This window comes from Danio aesculapii, chromosome 3 (genome assembly GCF_903798145.1).
Source record: "Danio aesculapii chromosome 3, fDanAes4.1, whole genome shotgun sequence".
Taxonomy (NCBI): domain Eukaryota; kingdom Metazoa; phylum Chordata; class Actinopteri; order Cypriniformes; family Danionidae; genus Danio; species Danio aesculapii.
The window spans coordinates 60,436,430-60,452,818 of record NC_079437.1 but is presented as its reverse complement, the minus strand read 5'-3'; the positions used below and the strand labels follow the sequence as shown (position 1 = coordinate 60,452,818).

General features: G+C 33.3%; 1 protein-coding gene across 2 annotated transcripts in view; it reads left to right on the top strand.

The window, feature by feature from the left end:
• Positions 1–16,044, top strand: part of si:ch73-366l1.5 (FILIA-N KH-like domain-containing protein) — a 55,482-nt gene extending 39,438 nt beyond the window's left edge. The window contains exons 4-6 of one of the 2 annotated variants that reach the window (XM_056454367.1): positions 677–782; positions 3,877–3,945; positions 15,543–16,044. In XM_056454367.1, coding sequence (XP_056310342.1) covers positions 677–782; positions 3,877–3,910 — 140 coding nt within the window. In that variant the 3' untranslated portion in view covers positions 3,911–3,945; positions 15,543–16,044. The remainder of the gene's footprint in view (positions 1–676; positions 783–3,876; positions 3,946–15,542) is intronic. The other variant, XM_056454368.1, reaches the window with a different exon arrangement.
• The last annotated feature ends 345 nt before the right edge of the window (positions 16,045–16,389 follow it).

Here is a 16,389-nt window from a genome sequence, read left to right as displayed (position 1 = left end):
GTTCAGCTGCGCATGTGGCTCCGCCTTTTGGTACCTTTTCTCGTGTTTGGTACCCTTTCGAAATGCTTTTTGACAGTGGAAACGGCTATAAAAGTGTACCGAACTGAACCAAACCGTACCGTACCGCTCAGTGGAAACGGGCCATTAAATACTTATTACAGCAACAGAACAGCAGCACATATACTGAGGGTTAGTGGTGTGTGTGAAACAGGTTTCATCCTTGATATATTACAAAGACTTCCTAGCTGCCATTACCAATGGCTTGACAGGTCTGCGAGAGGATTAAAGCTGGTGGGATGATAATCTGAGTAAGACGTTAGGTGTCTCACGCCTCCAAAAGCCACCGCATTGCGTTCATTGTGTTTCGTCTTCATCTTCTAAGGCGCAACTCATTTATTAGAGGAAAAACACCACAGTGCTAAATCCCAGAGCTCTAAACTCCATTTCTCTGACTCATATTTGTGCAAGTTCATCAGGAAGGGATGATTTTGTTTGTGGTTGAATGGAAACGCTGCTTTATTAGCACTTTTTATGTGTGATATAAGAGTTTTGCGCATTTAATTGACATTATAGTATGAAAACATGCGTTACTCAGTTCTTTAAATAACATAGCAGGTTATTTTGTAGCAGAGTAAAGTGCGTGGATTTGATGTTCGTTGTGTTGTGTTTCTTTTAGACGTAGCCTCCGCTGTGGCATCAGATGAAGCCGAGATGCTCGACACTAAGAAAAGCAGCAAGTTTGAGAAGAGATTGACCAAAGAGGAGGTGGAGGAGGAGCAGAGGTCAGTGTTTCTGCTCTCTTCAGTTCATCATCTCACAACAGTCAATCCAGCTTTCACTGTTTACACTTCATATACAGGTCTAATTAGAATTATTAGCCCTCCTGAATATGTTTTCTTTAACACATTTCTGAACATAATAGTTTTATTAGCTCATTTCTGATAACTGATGGTGTTTGTCATGATGACAGCACATGATATTTTACTAGATATTCTTCAAGACACTAGTATTCAGCTTAAAGTGACATTTAAAGGCTTCACTAGGGTAATTAGAGTAAAGTTAGGGTAATTAGGCAAGTCATTGTATAACAGTGGTTTGTTCTGGAGACAATCCAAAACTAATATTGCTGAAGGGGGCTAATAATATTGACATTAAAATGACCTTCTCCAGAAGAAAAAATATTATAGGAGATACTGTGTAAAATTCCTGAATCTGTTCAACATCACTTGGGAATTCTTTTAAAAAGAAAAGAAAATTTACAGGAGGGCGATTAATTCTGGGGAAAAAAAGTTTTTTATTATTATTATTAAATTATTAATATTAAATTATTATTATTACTATTATTATTGTTATTATTATTATTAAATTATTATTATTATTATTATTATTGTTATTATTATTATTATTATTATTATTATTATTATTATTATTATACATTTCGCTTTAGTTGTTTCAATAAATAAAAGAAAATCTAAATATATTAAATATATTAATAATATATAATATAATATAATATAATATAATATAATATAATATAATATAATATAATATAATATAATATAATGTAATATAATATAATAACATAATAATATAATTAAATATAATATAATATAATATAATATAATGGATTTTCTTTTATTTATTGAAACAACTAAAGCGAAATGAATAATAATAATAATAATAATAATAATAATAATAATAATAATAATAATAATAATAATAATAATAATAATAATAATTCTTTTTCCAGAGATGGTTTGCAGCTGTAAGGGCATCTGGTGTGTAAAACATGTGCTGGATAAGTTGGCGGTTCATTCCGCTGTGGCGACCTTTGATTAATAAAAAAAATTCTGTTTGCTTATTTATATTTAAAAATCAACCAAAAATGGATTAAATGTATGATAATATATGCATTTACAATGTTTGGTCAACAAATTTAATAACCAAACAGAAGTGTGTTTATTGAGATGTAAATACTTAGACATAAATGTGGCTGTGAGTCTGTAGTTTGGGCTGTCCAGCTGATCTGAGGACAGTTCCTGCTCCTCCTCTTTGTATCTTTGAATGGTGTGTGGAGTGTGTGTTTTTAGATGTTTACAGTGTGTGAAAGCGGCTCTCTACCAGTCTGTGTGTGTTTGGATAAGGAGACACACATCAGCTCATATCTACAGCAGACTGTCGGGGTCTGTCTGAAGGTTCAGGCTCAGTCTGTGGTGTGGCTGCAGTTTGCGCAGCTTGAAAACACTTGCAGATTGAGATCTCAACTAACAACACATGCAACAGCTGATAAATGAATGTGCGGTAAACAAGAAGACTACACTGTAAAAACAATTACAGTAAAAATGACTAGTTAAAAACCCTGTCAATTCAATAATATTATATAAAAATACAGCTGTGGGTGCCAGATGTTTACAGTTAAAAATACAGTAGTTACCATAAAATATTCAGTAACATTGACAGTAAAAACAGCAGCTTTGGTTGCCAGTAGTTTACAACTAAAAATACAGTACAAACTTAAAATATTCACCAGTGTTTATAGTAAAAATTGCATTTGTGGTCACCAGACGGTTAGTTAAAATACAGTAGAAACTGTAAAATATTCACTAATATTTACAGTAAAACAGCAGCTGTGGTTGCCAGATGTTTACAGTTAAAAATACAGTAGAAACTGTAAAATATTTAGTAATATTTACAGTAAAACAGCAGCTGTGGTTGCCAGATGTTTACAGTATAAAATATAGTAGAAACTGTAAAATATTCAGTAATATTTACAGTAAAATGGCAGCTGTGGTTGTCAGATGTTTACAGGATAAAATACAGTAGAAACTGTAAAATATTCAGTAATATTTACAGTAAAATGGCAGCTGTGGTTGTCAGATGTTTACAGGATAAAATACAGTAGAAACTGTAAAATATTCAGTAATATTTACAGTAAAATGGCAGCTGTGGTTGTCAGATGTTTACAGGATAAAATACAGTAGAAACTGTAAAATATTTAGCAATATTTTCAGTAAAACAGCAGCTGTGGTTGCCAGATATTTACAGTTTAAAATATAGAAGAAACTGTAAAATATTCAGTAATATTTACAGTAAAACGGCAGCTGTGGTTGCCAGATATTTACAGTTTAAAATATAGAAGAAACTGTAAAATATTCAGTAATATTTACAGTAAAACGGCAGCTGTGGTTGCCAGATGTTTACAGTTAAACTACAGTAGAAACCATAATATTTATTGTAAAAATGGCAGCTGTGGTAGACAGAAGTTTACAGTTTAAAATACAGTAGAAACTGTAAAATATTAACTAATATTTACAGTAAAATGACAGCTGTGGTTGCCAGATGTTTACAGTTAAAAATACAGTAGGAACTGTAAAATATTCAGTAATATTTATTGTAAAAGTGGCAGCTGCGGTTGCCAGAAATTTTGTAAAATATGCAGTAGAAACCGTAAAGTTGACTAAAAAAACTGGCAGCAAACTTTGGTTGCAACAGTGAACGAACAAAAAACATCCAATTATCCTTAAATAATTGTGATTAATTTTGATGAAAAGGCGTTTTAAATACATACACACACGCACACACACACACGCACGCACGCACCGACACACACACACACACAGTGATCTACTGTAGTTTATTTATAGTGTTAATAGACCAGTGTTTTGTGTTGAGTGTGTGTGTGTATCTGTGTGTGCGTGTGTGGGTTTTGTTTGTTTCCTGTGAGGGTTGGTTTAGGGTTAGCGTAGACGAGAGAATATACAGTAGAAACATCACTATGTTTATGGTAAGTGCAAATAAAGGTAGGTGTGTGTGTGTGTGTGTGTGTGTAGAGCCGCTGTCCTCATGTTGTGCTCTGCTCCTGCTTTATCTTTGCAGGATAGAGTTGACAAATGACTTTACCGCTCTTTAAACCGCAGCAGGCAGTAAAGCCTCTGTCACACACTGGTAAGATAACATTTACTTCAGCTTGACCCCTGACCCTCTCGTCCGCCCCGTCATAACGCACACAAACACATGGAAACCAACACACGCATACACACACATTCACGCAAAAACACAAACAGAAATTGACACGCACGTATGCAAAAACCCGTACACACACACACACACACACACACACCTACATGCAGACAAATACACACACACACACACACACATATGCACAAACATATACACGCACACATACATAAACACACACACACACACATATGCACAAACATATACACGCACACATACATAAACACATGCGAACACACACAAACACACACACACACACACACACACACACACAGAGACACATACGAAAACTCTGACACACTCACATGAAAACCCACACATGCAAACATGTGCACACAAACACACATGCACAAATGCAAACACACACACAATCAGAAGCACACACAAACATACATACATACACACACGCAAACACACACATGCTCGAACACACACACACAAACTATCCTACACACACACACACATGCACAAATGCAAACACACACAATCAGAAACACACACACATGCACAAACACGTATACACATACATTACCACATGCAAACACACACGTGCAAACACATACAAACACACACACACACACACACACACACATAAACATACATGCACAAACACACACACACACACATGCAAACACATACACACAAACACATGCTCAAACACACACACAAACTCTCTCTCTCTCTCATACACACACACACACACACACACACACACACACACATGCATAGTCACAGTCTGATCCTCACTCTCTGTCCCTTCCCATAATGAACTGCGCACCAGATTCACCCAGAAATCCTCCTCATCATCTGTTGAATCTGTTATTAACTGTCATTGAACATTAATAAGGCTGTTATGAAATGATTTGACAGAGTGTCGACACTTTTACTAATAAGTTTTAACAACAAATTCATTTTGTTCCACTGAAAAATGATCAGATGACACAGTTATGATGCCCACGTGACACTCATGTTTATGACAGATTTATGACAATCTATATTGTTTTGGTAGTGTCACGTTATAACAAAGACAAAGACCGGTTATGATGCGTTTATATCAGGTTGTCATAACAATGGCTTCCTGAATGATGTCATCTCTGCATTTCAAATGTCTGAGCGAATGACACTTAATGACATGCTTAAGATCTAATTTATATTCATGCTAATATGCTAGCAACATGATAATATATGCTATCTGTGTGCTAAAACATGTATGCTAGCGACATAGTAACGCATGCTAACAGTGCTAAAACATGTTAAAACATGTTGTATATTCTGTAAGCATGGTAATCCGTACTATAAATGTGCTAAAACATGCTAACCATGTTAAAACATGTTAAAATGTGCTAACAACATAATGGTTTAAGCTAACAATGTATTAAAACGTGTTAAAATGTGCTAACAACATGGTAATTCATGCTAACAATGTGATAAAACATGTTAGCCACGTGTTACATTGAAATGTGTTAGCAAAATGGTAATTCATGCTATCAGTGTGCTAAAACATGTTTGTCACGTTAAAACTTGTAAAATGTGCTAACAACATGGTAATTCATGCTAACAATGTGATAAAACACGCTAGCTTAATGTTTAAACATGTTAAAATGTGCTAAAAACATGTTAATTGTTGCTAAAATGTGTTAAAACACACTAGCTATTTGTTACAGGTTAAAATATGTTAGCAATATGGTAATTTATAGCAATGTGCTAAAAACATGTTAATTATGTTAAAACATGTTAAAATGTGCAATCAACATGGTAATTCATGCGAAAAATGTGTTAACTCACTAGCCATGTCTTGCATTTTAAAATATTTATATTATTCTTTGCATTTCAAATGTCTGAGCGAATGACTTAATGACATGCTTAAGATCTAATTTATATTCATGTGTCAAATCACGATTATTAAGGTGTTATGGCAGTCTTGTGAACAAGTAAAGTGTTACTGCTGATTTAATTGGATTTATTCATTACTTAAAGTAACAGATGTGTCATTGTTTTCCTAATGTCATGATTTTATCCTCCTCAAACATGCCCAAACACCTCTCATTATTGCATGACAAATAACAAATAGATACATTTGTGTTGTGTAGCATGACATGAGAGCGAGTAAACGTGACAAAATGCTGATTTCTGGGTGAACTCTCCACAGTCCCTTTAACACTATGATCACTGTCTCTTCGGCTCACACTGCACAACACACACACAGAATACAGGTCACTGAGCACACATGAGGCCTGTGTATTATTATCATCATGATGCGATTACAAGTCATGCTTTAGATGGAGAGCGTGAACGTGGAGCAGGAAACAGGATGTGAATCCGAATGAATTCTAACTTTTATTATTTATAGCTATTAAAGGTGCATTTGGACATTTTAGCATGCACATTTGATGTCTTAATGTCTTTTATTGAAGTGTTTTGACATTTGTGAGGGCGTAGATGTCTATAATTATACTCTACACCAGTGTGATTCAAAGACACTGACAAAAATAATCAGAAACGATGACAAAAAGTAAAGCCGTGTGTTAAAACATGTTAAAATGTGTTAGCAACATGGTAATTAATGCTAAAAATATGTTAAAACATACTAGGAATGTGTTAAAACATGTTAAAATGTGTAATTCATGTTAACAGTGTAATAAAACATGCTATCCATGTGTTAAAACATTTTAAAATGTGCTAGCAACATGGTAATTTATGCTAAAATGTGTTAAGACATACTAGGAATGTGTTAAAACATGTTAAAATGTGTTAGCAACATGGTAATTCATGTTAACCGTGTGATAAAACATGTTATCCATGTGTTAAAACATTTTAAAATGTGCTAGCAACATGGTAATTCATGCAAAAAATCTGTTATAACACACTAGCCTTTTGTTACATGTTAAAATATGTTAGCTAAATGGTAATTTATGCTATCAGTGCTAAAACATGTTAGCCATGTGTTAAAACATGTTAAAATGTGCTATTAATGTGGTAATTCATGCTAAAAATGTGTTAAATATTATAACACACTAGCCATGTGTTGCATTTTAAAATATGCTAGCAACATGGTAATATATGCTATCAGTGTGCTAAAACATGTATGCTAGCAACATAGTAACGCATGCTAACAGTGCTAAAACATGTTAGCCATGTTAAAACATGTTGTATATTCTGTCAGCATGGTAATCCATACTATAAATGTGATAAAACATGCTAGCCATATGTTAAAACATGTTAAAATGGGCTTACAACACAATGGTTTAAGCTAACAATGTATTAAAATGTGCTAACAACATGGTAATTCGTGCTAACAATGTGATAAAACATGCTAGCCATGTGTTACATTGAATTATGTTAGCAAAATGGTAATTTATGCTATCAGTGTGCTAAAAAATGTTTGTCACATGTTAAAACTTGTAAAATGTGCTAACAACATGGTAATTCAAGCTAACAATGTGATAAAACACGCTAGTCTAATGTTAAAACATGTTAAAATGTGCTAAAAACATGTTAATTCTTGCTAAAATGTGTTAAAACACACTAGCTATTTGTTACAGGTTAAAATATGCTAGCAATATGGTAATTTATGAATATAAAAACATGTTAATTATGTTAAAACATGTTAAAATGTGCAATCAACATGGTAATTTATGCGAAAAATGTGTTAAAACACATTAGCCATGTGTTGCATTTTAAAATATGCTAGCAACATGGTAATATATGCTATCAATGTGCTAAAACATGTATGCTAGCAACATAGTAACACATGCTAACAGTGCTAAAATATGTTAGCCATGTTAAACCATGTTATATATTCTGTCAGCATGGTAATTCATGCTATAAATGTGCTAAAACATGCTAGCCGTTTGTTAAAACATGTTAAAATGTGCATGGTGGTTTAAGTTAACAATGTATTAAAACATGTTAAAATGTGCTAACAACATGGTTACTCATGCAAACAATGTGCTAAAACATGCTAGCCATGCTCTACTTGTTAAAATATGCTGATAACAGTAATTTATGCTATCAATGTGGTAAAACATGCTAGCCATTTGTTAAAATATTAGAAACGTTACATCTTTTTTTTGTTCTTTCATATTTCATCACTTCAAAATTAGTTAAAACGTTAGCTTACGAAGCGATTTCAAACAATCAGGCTAGTCTTTCTCCAGCCAGCATGTTTGTTCTGACCAACTTTGCTAATAGTTTTACTCATATTGACATATCAGATTTAATTCTGTATAAATGTCAATAGCAGTTAGCATCTGTATCCAGTTTGCAACTTAAGTTCTTCTCCTGAAATTAAAATGTGTTATACAGTCATTTTAAAGTGATTCTGAATGCCTCAAATGCTGCATACAGATCAGTTGTCTAATGAATGGTAAAAAATCCCAGTTTCACACATGCAGGAGATGCAGTACATCGTCATTTTCTGCTGATCAAGTAGTGCTTGCATAACCTCATGCATATGTAGTAGCAATATTTGATTGTCCTTTTTGAGATTTACTGTTCCTCATAGAAATAACAGATGCTATTATTCAAAGTGGACGAGAGTTACCAGAAATACTTTTCATTGCAGATGAATTATATGGAAGTAGCACTAAAGAACATCCTGTTTTTTTCTTGCACTCATTTTCATGTGCTCTAAATGGAAATTAGTGGCTTTATCATATTTAGAGACTATTAAACAGATCATATCATGCTTTTATATTGATGTTATCATTTATTAGAATATCCCAACGGCCATATCTATAGAGTTAATGTCTTAGATTTCCATCACCCTCATGATTTTTTCATGATGTGCAAGGAAGCACCATTGATGTGTAAATGTGGTCAATCATGTGTTGATTATCCGTATGGTCATTGTACGTCAGACGTCTTTATCTCGTAAGATCAAGGAAAACTGATTCACTGCGGGATATGCTTCAAATCATTTTAATTTTCTATAATGCTGAGCCATAGCTTTGTTCTAATGATTATCTATATGTTAATATAGATATCTATATAGTTATCTATATGTTATAATATAGATATCTATATAGTTATCTATATGTTATAATATAGATATCTATATAGTTATCTATATGTTATAATATAGATATCTATATAGTTATCTATATGTTAAAACACGTGAAAATGTGCTAGCAACATGATTGTTCATGCTTCAAATCATTTAAATTTTCTGCAACACTGAGCCATGGCTTTGTCCTAATGACTAAATGTGATTGCATAAGAACAAATGCTAACAATGTGCTAAAACATACTAGCTATGCGTTAAAATATGCTAGCAATATGGCAATTTATGCTAACAGTGTGATAAAGCACACTAGACATTTGTTAAGTCATGTTAAAATGTGCTAGCAACATGGTAGTTCAAGATAACAATGTGTTAAAACACACTAGTCATGTGTTATGTTAAAATATGCTAACAACATAGTAATGCATGAATTACCATGTTGCTAGGACATTTTACCATGATTTAACATATGGCTGGCATGTTTTATCACATTGTTAGCATGAATTACTTTGTTGCTAGCATGTCTTAACACATGGCTAACATATTTTAGCACATTGTTATCATGTATAACTATGTTGCTAGCATATTTTAACATGTAACAACATTGTAGTTCATGCGAAAAATGTGCTAAAACTGTTAGCCATGTATTAAAACATGTTAAATATTCTGTCAACATGGTAATTCATGCTGTCAATGTGCTAAAACATGCTAGCCATGTGTCAAAACATTAAAATGTGCTAGCAGCATGGTAGGGCACGCAAACAATGTGCTAGCAAAATGGTAATCCGAGCTAACAATGTGTTAAAACATGCATTACATGTTAAAATATGTTAGCAACATAGTACCACATGTTAACAGTGGGCTAAAAACATGTTAAAACATGTTAAATATTGTGTCGACATAATAATTCATGCTATTAATGTGCTAAAACGTGCTAGCCATGTGTTAAAACTTATTAAAATGTGCTAACAATATGGTAGTTTAAGCTAACAATGTGCTAGCAAATTTGTAATTTGAGCTAACAAACTGTTAAAACATGCACTACATGTTAAAATATGTTAGCAACATAGTAATTCATGCTAACAATGGGCTAAAACAAGCTAGCCATGTGTTAAAACATATTAAAATGTACTAGCGACATGGTAGTTCAAGCAAACAATGTGCTAGCAAAATAGTAATTCGAGCTAACAGTTTAAAACATGCGTTACATGTTAAAACATGCTAGCAACATAGTCACACTTGCGAACAATGTGCAAAAACATGTCATTCATGCCTTAAAACATGTTAAATATTCTGTGACTTGTTAGCTTTGTGTTAAAACATATTAAAATGTGCTAGTAACATGGTAGTTTAAGCTAACAATGTGTTAGCAAAATGGTAATTCAAACTAACAAAGTGTTAAAACATGCGTTATGTTAAAATATGTTAGCAACATAGTAATTCATGCTAACAATGGGCTAAAACATGCTTGCCATGTGTTAAAACATATTAAAATGTACTCGCGACATGGTAGTTCAAGCTAACAATGTGCTACCAAAATAGTAATCCGAGCTAACAGTGTTAAAACATGCGTTACATGTTAAAACATGCTAGCAACATAGTCACACTTGCGAACAATGTGCAAAAACATGTCATCCATGCCTTAAAACATGTTAAATATTCTGTGACTTGTTAGCTTTGTGTTAAAACATATTAAAATGTGCTAGTAACATGGTAGTTTAAGCTAACAATGTGTTAGCAAAATGGTAATTCAAGCTAACAAAGTGTTAAAACATGCGTTATGTTAAAATATGTTAGCAACATAGTAATTCATGCTAACAATGGGCTAAAACATGCTTGCCATGTGTTAAAACATATTTAAATGTACTCGCGACATGGTAGTTCAAGCTAACAATGTGCTACCAAAATAGTAATTCAAGCTAACAGTGTTAAAACATAATAGTAAATGCAAACCATGTGCTAAAACGTGTTAAAACAAGTTAAATATTCTGTCCACATAGTAATTCATGCTATCAATGTGCTAAAATGTGCTAGCTGTGTGTTAAAACTTATTAAAATGTGCTAGCCAAATGGTAATTCGAGCTAACAAAGTGTTAAAACAAAAATATGTTCTACATGTTAAAATATGTTAGCAACATAGTAATTCATGCTAACAATGGGCTAAAACATGCTTGCCATGTGTTAAAACATATTAAAATGTACTCGCGACATGGTAGTTCAAGCTAACAATGTGCTACCAAAATAGTAATCCGAGCTAACAGTGTTAAAACATGCGTTACATGTTAAAACATGCTAGCAACATAGTCACACTTGCGAACAATGTGCAAAAACATGTCATCCATGCCTTAAAACATGTTAAATATTCTGTGACTTGTTAGCTTTGTGTTAAAACATATTAAAATGTGCTAGTAACATGGTAGTTTAAGCTAACAATGTGTTAGCAAAATGGTAATTCAAGCTAACAAAGTGTTAAAACATGCGTTATGTTAAAATATGTTAGCAACATAGTAATTCATGCTAACAATGGGCTAAAACATGCTTGCCATGTGTTAAAACATATTTAAATGTACTCGCGACATGGTAGTTCAAGCTAACAATGTGCTACCAAAATAGTAATTCAAGCTAACAGTGTTAAAACATAATAGTAAATGCAAACCATGTGCTAAAACGTGTTAAAACAAGTTAAATATTCTGTCCACATAGTAATTCATGCTATCAATGTGCTAAAATGTGCTAGCTGTGTGTTAAAACTTATTAAAATGTGCTAGCCAAATGGTAATTCGAGCTAACAAAGTGTTAAAACAAAAATATGTTCTACATGTTAAAAAATGTTAGCAACATAGTAATTCATGCTAAGAATGGGCTAGAAACGTGTTAAAATGACAATGCTATCAATGTGCTAAAACAAGCTAGCCATGTGTTAAAACATATTAAAATGTGTAGTTCAAGCTAACAATGTGCAAGCAAAATAGTAATTCGAGCTAACAGTGTTAAACCATGCATTACATATTAAAATATGCTAGCAACATAGTAACACGTGCTAACAATGTGCTAAAACATGTTATCCATGTTTTAAAATTTTTTACAAATTCTGTCTGCATGCTAGCCATATTAAAATGTGCTAGCAACATGGTAGTTCAAGCTAACGAAATGTTAACACATGCATTACATGTTAAAATATGCTAGTAGCATAGTAATTCATGCTAAATGTGATCGCATGAGAACAAATGTGTGTGCAAGGGTCTTCACTAACATGTATTCAAGCGTCTCTCCTGCATGTTTTCCTGATGGGCTTTGGTCAGATTTTAACGCTGCACAGCTAACACAAGCTTTAACCCGTAACATCAGAACAGCACATCTGCCCACGGTGAGTCACATGCTCCTTTATTACTCCACTAATCAACACTTTCATCTCTCATAACACACTCATTATGATCATCACTGGAATCAGCAGCATGAGGATGGCCAGTCTAATGTGATTAGATGTGAATTGCCGACAATTTAAGGCAAAAGAGATAAACATTTTTTCATGCACTGCTTATTTTGCTTCAATGACTTGTGTGTTTTTCAGACTAGTACAAAGAACACTTTTAAACGCACATTTAAATGTTTATTACACATTATTTCAATCAGTGCTCAGCATATATGAGCTAACGTGTTGCTTATTGTAACGCACATTGTTAGCATGTACTACTATGTTGCTAGAATATTTTAACATGTAACAACATGGTAAATCATGCGAACAATGTGCTAAAACACGCTAGCCATGTATTACATGTTAAAATATGCTAGAAACATAGTACTACATGCTAACAATGTGTTAACATGTTATATATTGTCAACATGGTAATTCATGCTATAAATGTGTTAACCGTGATGGCGATGTTAAAACATGTTAAAATGTGCTAACAAAATGGTGGTTCATACGAACAATGTGTTAAAAAATCCTATCCATGTGTTACATGTTAAAATATGCTAGAAACATAGTACTACATGCTAACAATGTGCTAAAACATGTTAGCCATGTGTTAAAACATGCTAAATATTCTGTCAACATGGTGCTTCATGCCATAAATGTGCTAAAAAATGCTAGCGATATGTTAAAACATGTTAAAAATGTGCTAACAACATGGTAATTCATGCGAACAATGTGTTAAAACATGCTCTCCATGTGTTAAATGTTAAAATCTACATTAGATTAATCAGTACTAAAGCCAAATCTGGAGCTAATCTAACAAAATAGCTTACATTAGCATTGTTTAACACATGGCATATTTTAACAACATGGTAATTCATGAGAACAATGTGTTAAAACACGCTAACAATGTGTTAAATGTTAAAATATGCTAGCAACACAGTAATAATGCTAACAATGTGCTAAAATATGTTAGCCATGTGTTAAAACATGTTATAGATTCTGTCTACATGGTAATTCATGCCATATATTTGCTAAACCAGGCTAGCCCTATGTTAAAACATGTTACAATGTGCTAACAACATGGTGGTTCAAGCTAACAGTGTGTTCAAACATGTTAAAATGTGCTAACACCAAGGTAATTTATACAAACAATGTGCTAAAACATGCTAGCCATGTGTTTACATGTTAAAATATGCTAGGAACATAGTGCTATATGCTAAGAATGTGCTAAAACATATTAACTGTGTGTTAAAACATTAAATATTCTGTCAACATGGTAATTCATTCTATTAATGTGCTAAAAATGTTAGCCATATAGTATATTCATGACCCTTCCAAATATGGTCAAAACGAAACTTCTGATTCTACTGGCAGTTCCTGTGGTTATAAATGAGTATAAAATACTTTCTAAGCTATTATTGCACTTACCTAAGCCACACACCCGCTATATAGATATCAGAGAATCATTGATTAAATCGATAGTGACACTGTAACTACGTCAACTTAAAATAAAGTGTAAACAAATATTTTGTTGACAAATGGCGTTTGATTTTCCACGTTTATTTCAGAGTACATCATGCTGTGTGTGTGTTTGTGTGTGTGTGTGTTTGTGTGTGTGTGTGTGTGTGTGTGTGTGTGTGTGTGTGTGTGTGTGTGTGTGTGTGTGTGTGTGTGTGTGTGTGTGTGTGTGTGTGTGTGTGTGACAAAACAGGCACTGAGCTGTAGAGCGTCAGAGCAGAACTCATTAATATTCACGACACTTCTAAATATGGTCAAAATGGAACTTCTGATTCTACGGGTAGTTCTTGTGGTTATAAATGAGCATATACCACTGTCTGGAAAATGTTTACACTTACGTAAGCCACATACCTACTATATAGATATGAGAGAACGTGTCATTCATTAAATCAATAGGTACACTGTAACTACGCCACCTTTGTTGACAAATGACGTATGATTATTTTGCCCCTGTTTATTTCAGAGTACATCATGCTGTGCATGTGTATGTCTATTTGTACGCATGTGTGTGTTTGTGAGTGAGGGAGCAGTCACTGAGCTGCAGAGCGTCAGAGCAGAACTCATTAATATTCATGTCCCTTCCAAATATGGTCAAAATGGAGCTTCTGATTCTACGGGTAGTTCCTGTGGTTATAAATGAGCATATAAAATAATTCCTAGTGAACTTTTGCACTTACCTAAGCCACAAATCTACAACTTGAATATCAGAGAACGAGTCATTGATTAAATCAATAGTTACAATGTAACTACGTCACCTTAAAATAAAATGTAACCAAAATTTATTTTTTGACAAATGATGTATGATTTTGCGTGTTTATTTCAGAGTACAACATGCAGTGTGTTTGTATGTGTGTCTGTGAGTGACAAAGCAGACACTGAGCTGCAGAGCATCAGAGCTGAACTCATTAATATTCATGACCCTTCCAAATATGGTCAAAATGGATCTTCTGATTCTACGGGTAGTTCCTGTGGTTATAAATGAGCATATAAAACCATTTCTGGTGAACTTTTGCACTTACCTAAGCCACAAGTCTACAATTTAGATATCAGAGAACGAGTCATTGATTAAATCAATAGTCACAATGTAACTACGTCACCTTAAAATAAAATGTAACCAATATTGTTTTTGACAAATAATGTATGATTATTTTGCAGGTTTATATGTTTACAGTACAACATTCTGTGTGTTTGTACGTGAGTTTGTGAGTGACAAAGCAGACACTGAGCTGCAGAGCATCAGAGCTGAACTCATTAATATTCATGACCCTTCCAAATATGGTCAAAATGAAACTTCCGATTCTACTGGTAGTTCCTGTGGTTATAAATGAGCATATAAAACCCTTCCTGGGGAGTTTTTTGTGCTTACCTAAGCCACTACCTACTATATAGACATCAGAGAACAATTTAACATATTGATTAAATGCACGCTATGGCACCTTTATACCCACCTATACCACTAAACATGCCTCTAAACCTTAACCAAATGCGTTTCTCTGAGCATTTGCAGACTTATTTTCATTTAAATGTGTGTGTGTAAATGTGTGTGTTTGTGATTAATAACACTTCTCTTGTGTTTGTGTTTTTCAGAGATGCTGAATAAAGCAGAAGTGTGTCATATCAGCCTCGAGGATCACTGGACTCTGGAATATTTGCCATTGTACTCTTTCTTTTCCGTTTTCTGTGCATTTCTGCCTGTGAATAGCAAGCTTCCTTAAGCGAAACACCAAAGATTAACATCAGATTGTCAGGATTTGTTTTTAATAGATACAGATGTACAAAAGATAGTTCTAAATATGGCTTTGAGTGTATGTAATGTCTATTAAAAAGCAGTAATGAAGGGTTTGACTTAACACAACACTCTGACTGTGATGTTGTAGTTTAAACTGAAGGATTATTATTTTCTTCTGCTTCTGGTTGAATGTGTGTGTTCTTGATGAGCTCCATCATGCCCCCTAATGGACAAAACTGTGACCGTCAGCAGCTGATGGACATAAATCACACCAGCGCATGAAGAAATGTGGAAAACATGCTGAGGTTTTCATGTTGTTGGATGTGTTTTGAGAATAAACGAAGGTGAATCTTATAAAAAGGCTCCAGAAATTGAGCTTTACTGTATTTTATGTTCTTGTTCATTTCATTTGATTTGGAAAGCAAATAAAATGATGGCAGATGAATAAATATAAGTCTATATGAATGTTTTTTCTGGATGATTACAATAATAATTTAATTTCAATATTGCAGTGGAATCAACTTAAGGGATTGTTCATCAGATTCAGCTTTTCTATGGCTTTTGCAATACAAATAAAGAGCCAAATTTGATAAATGTCTGTTGAGGCATTATTGCTATAACAAAGAAACACCAAATATAATATAATATAATATAATATAATATAATATAATATAATATAATATAATATAATATAATATAATATTA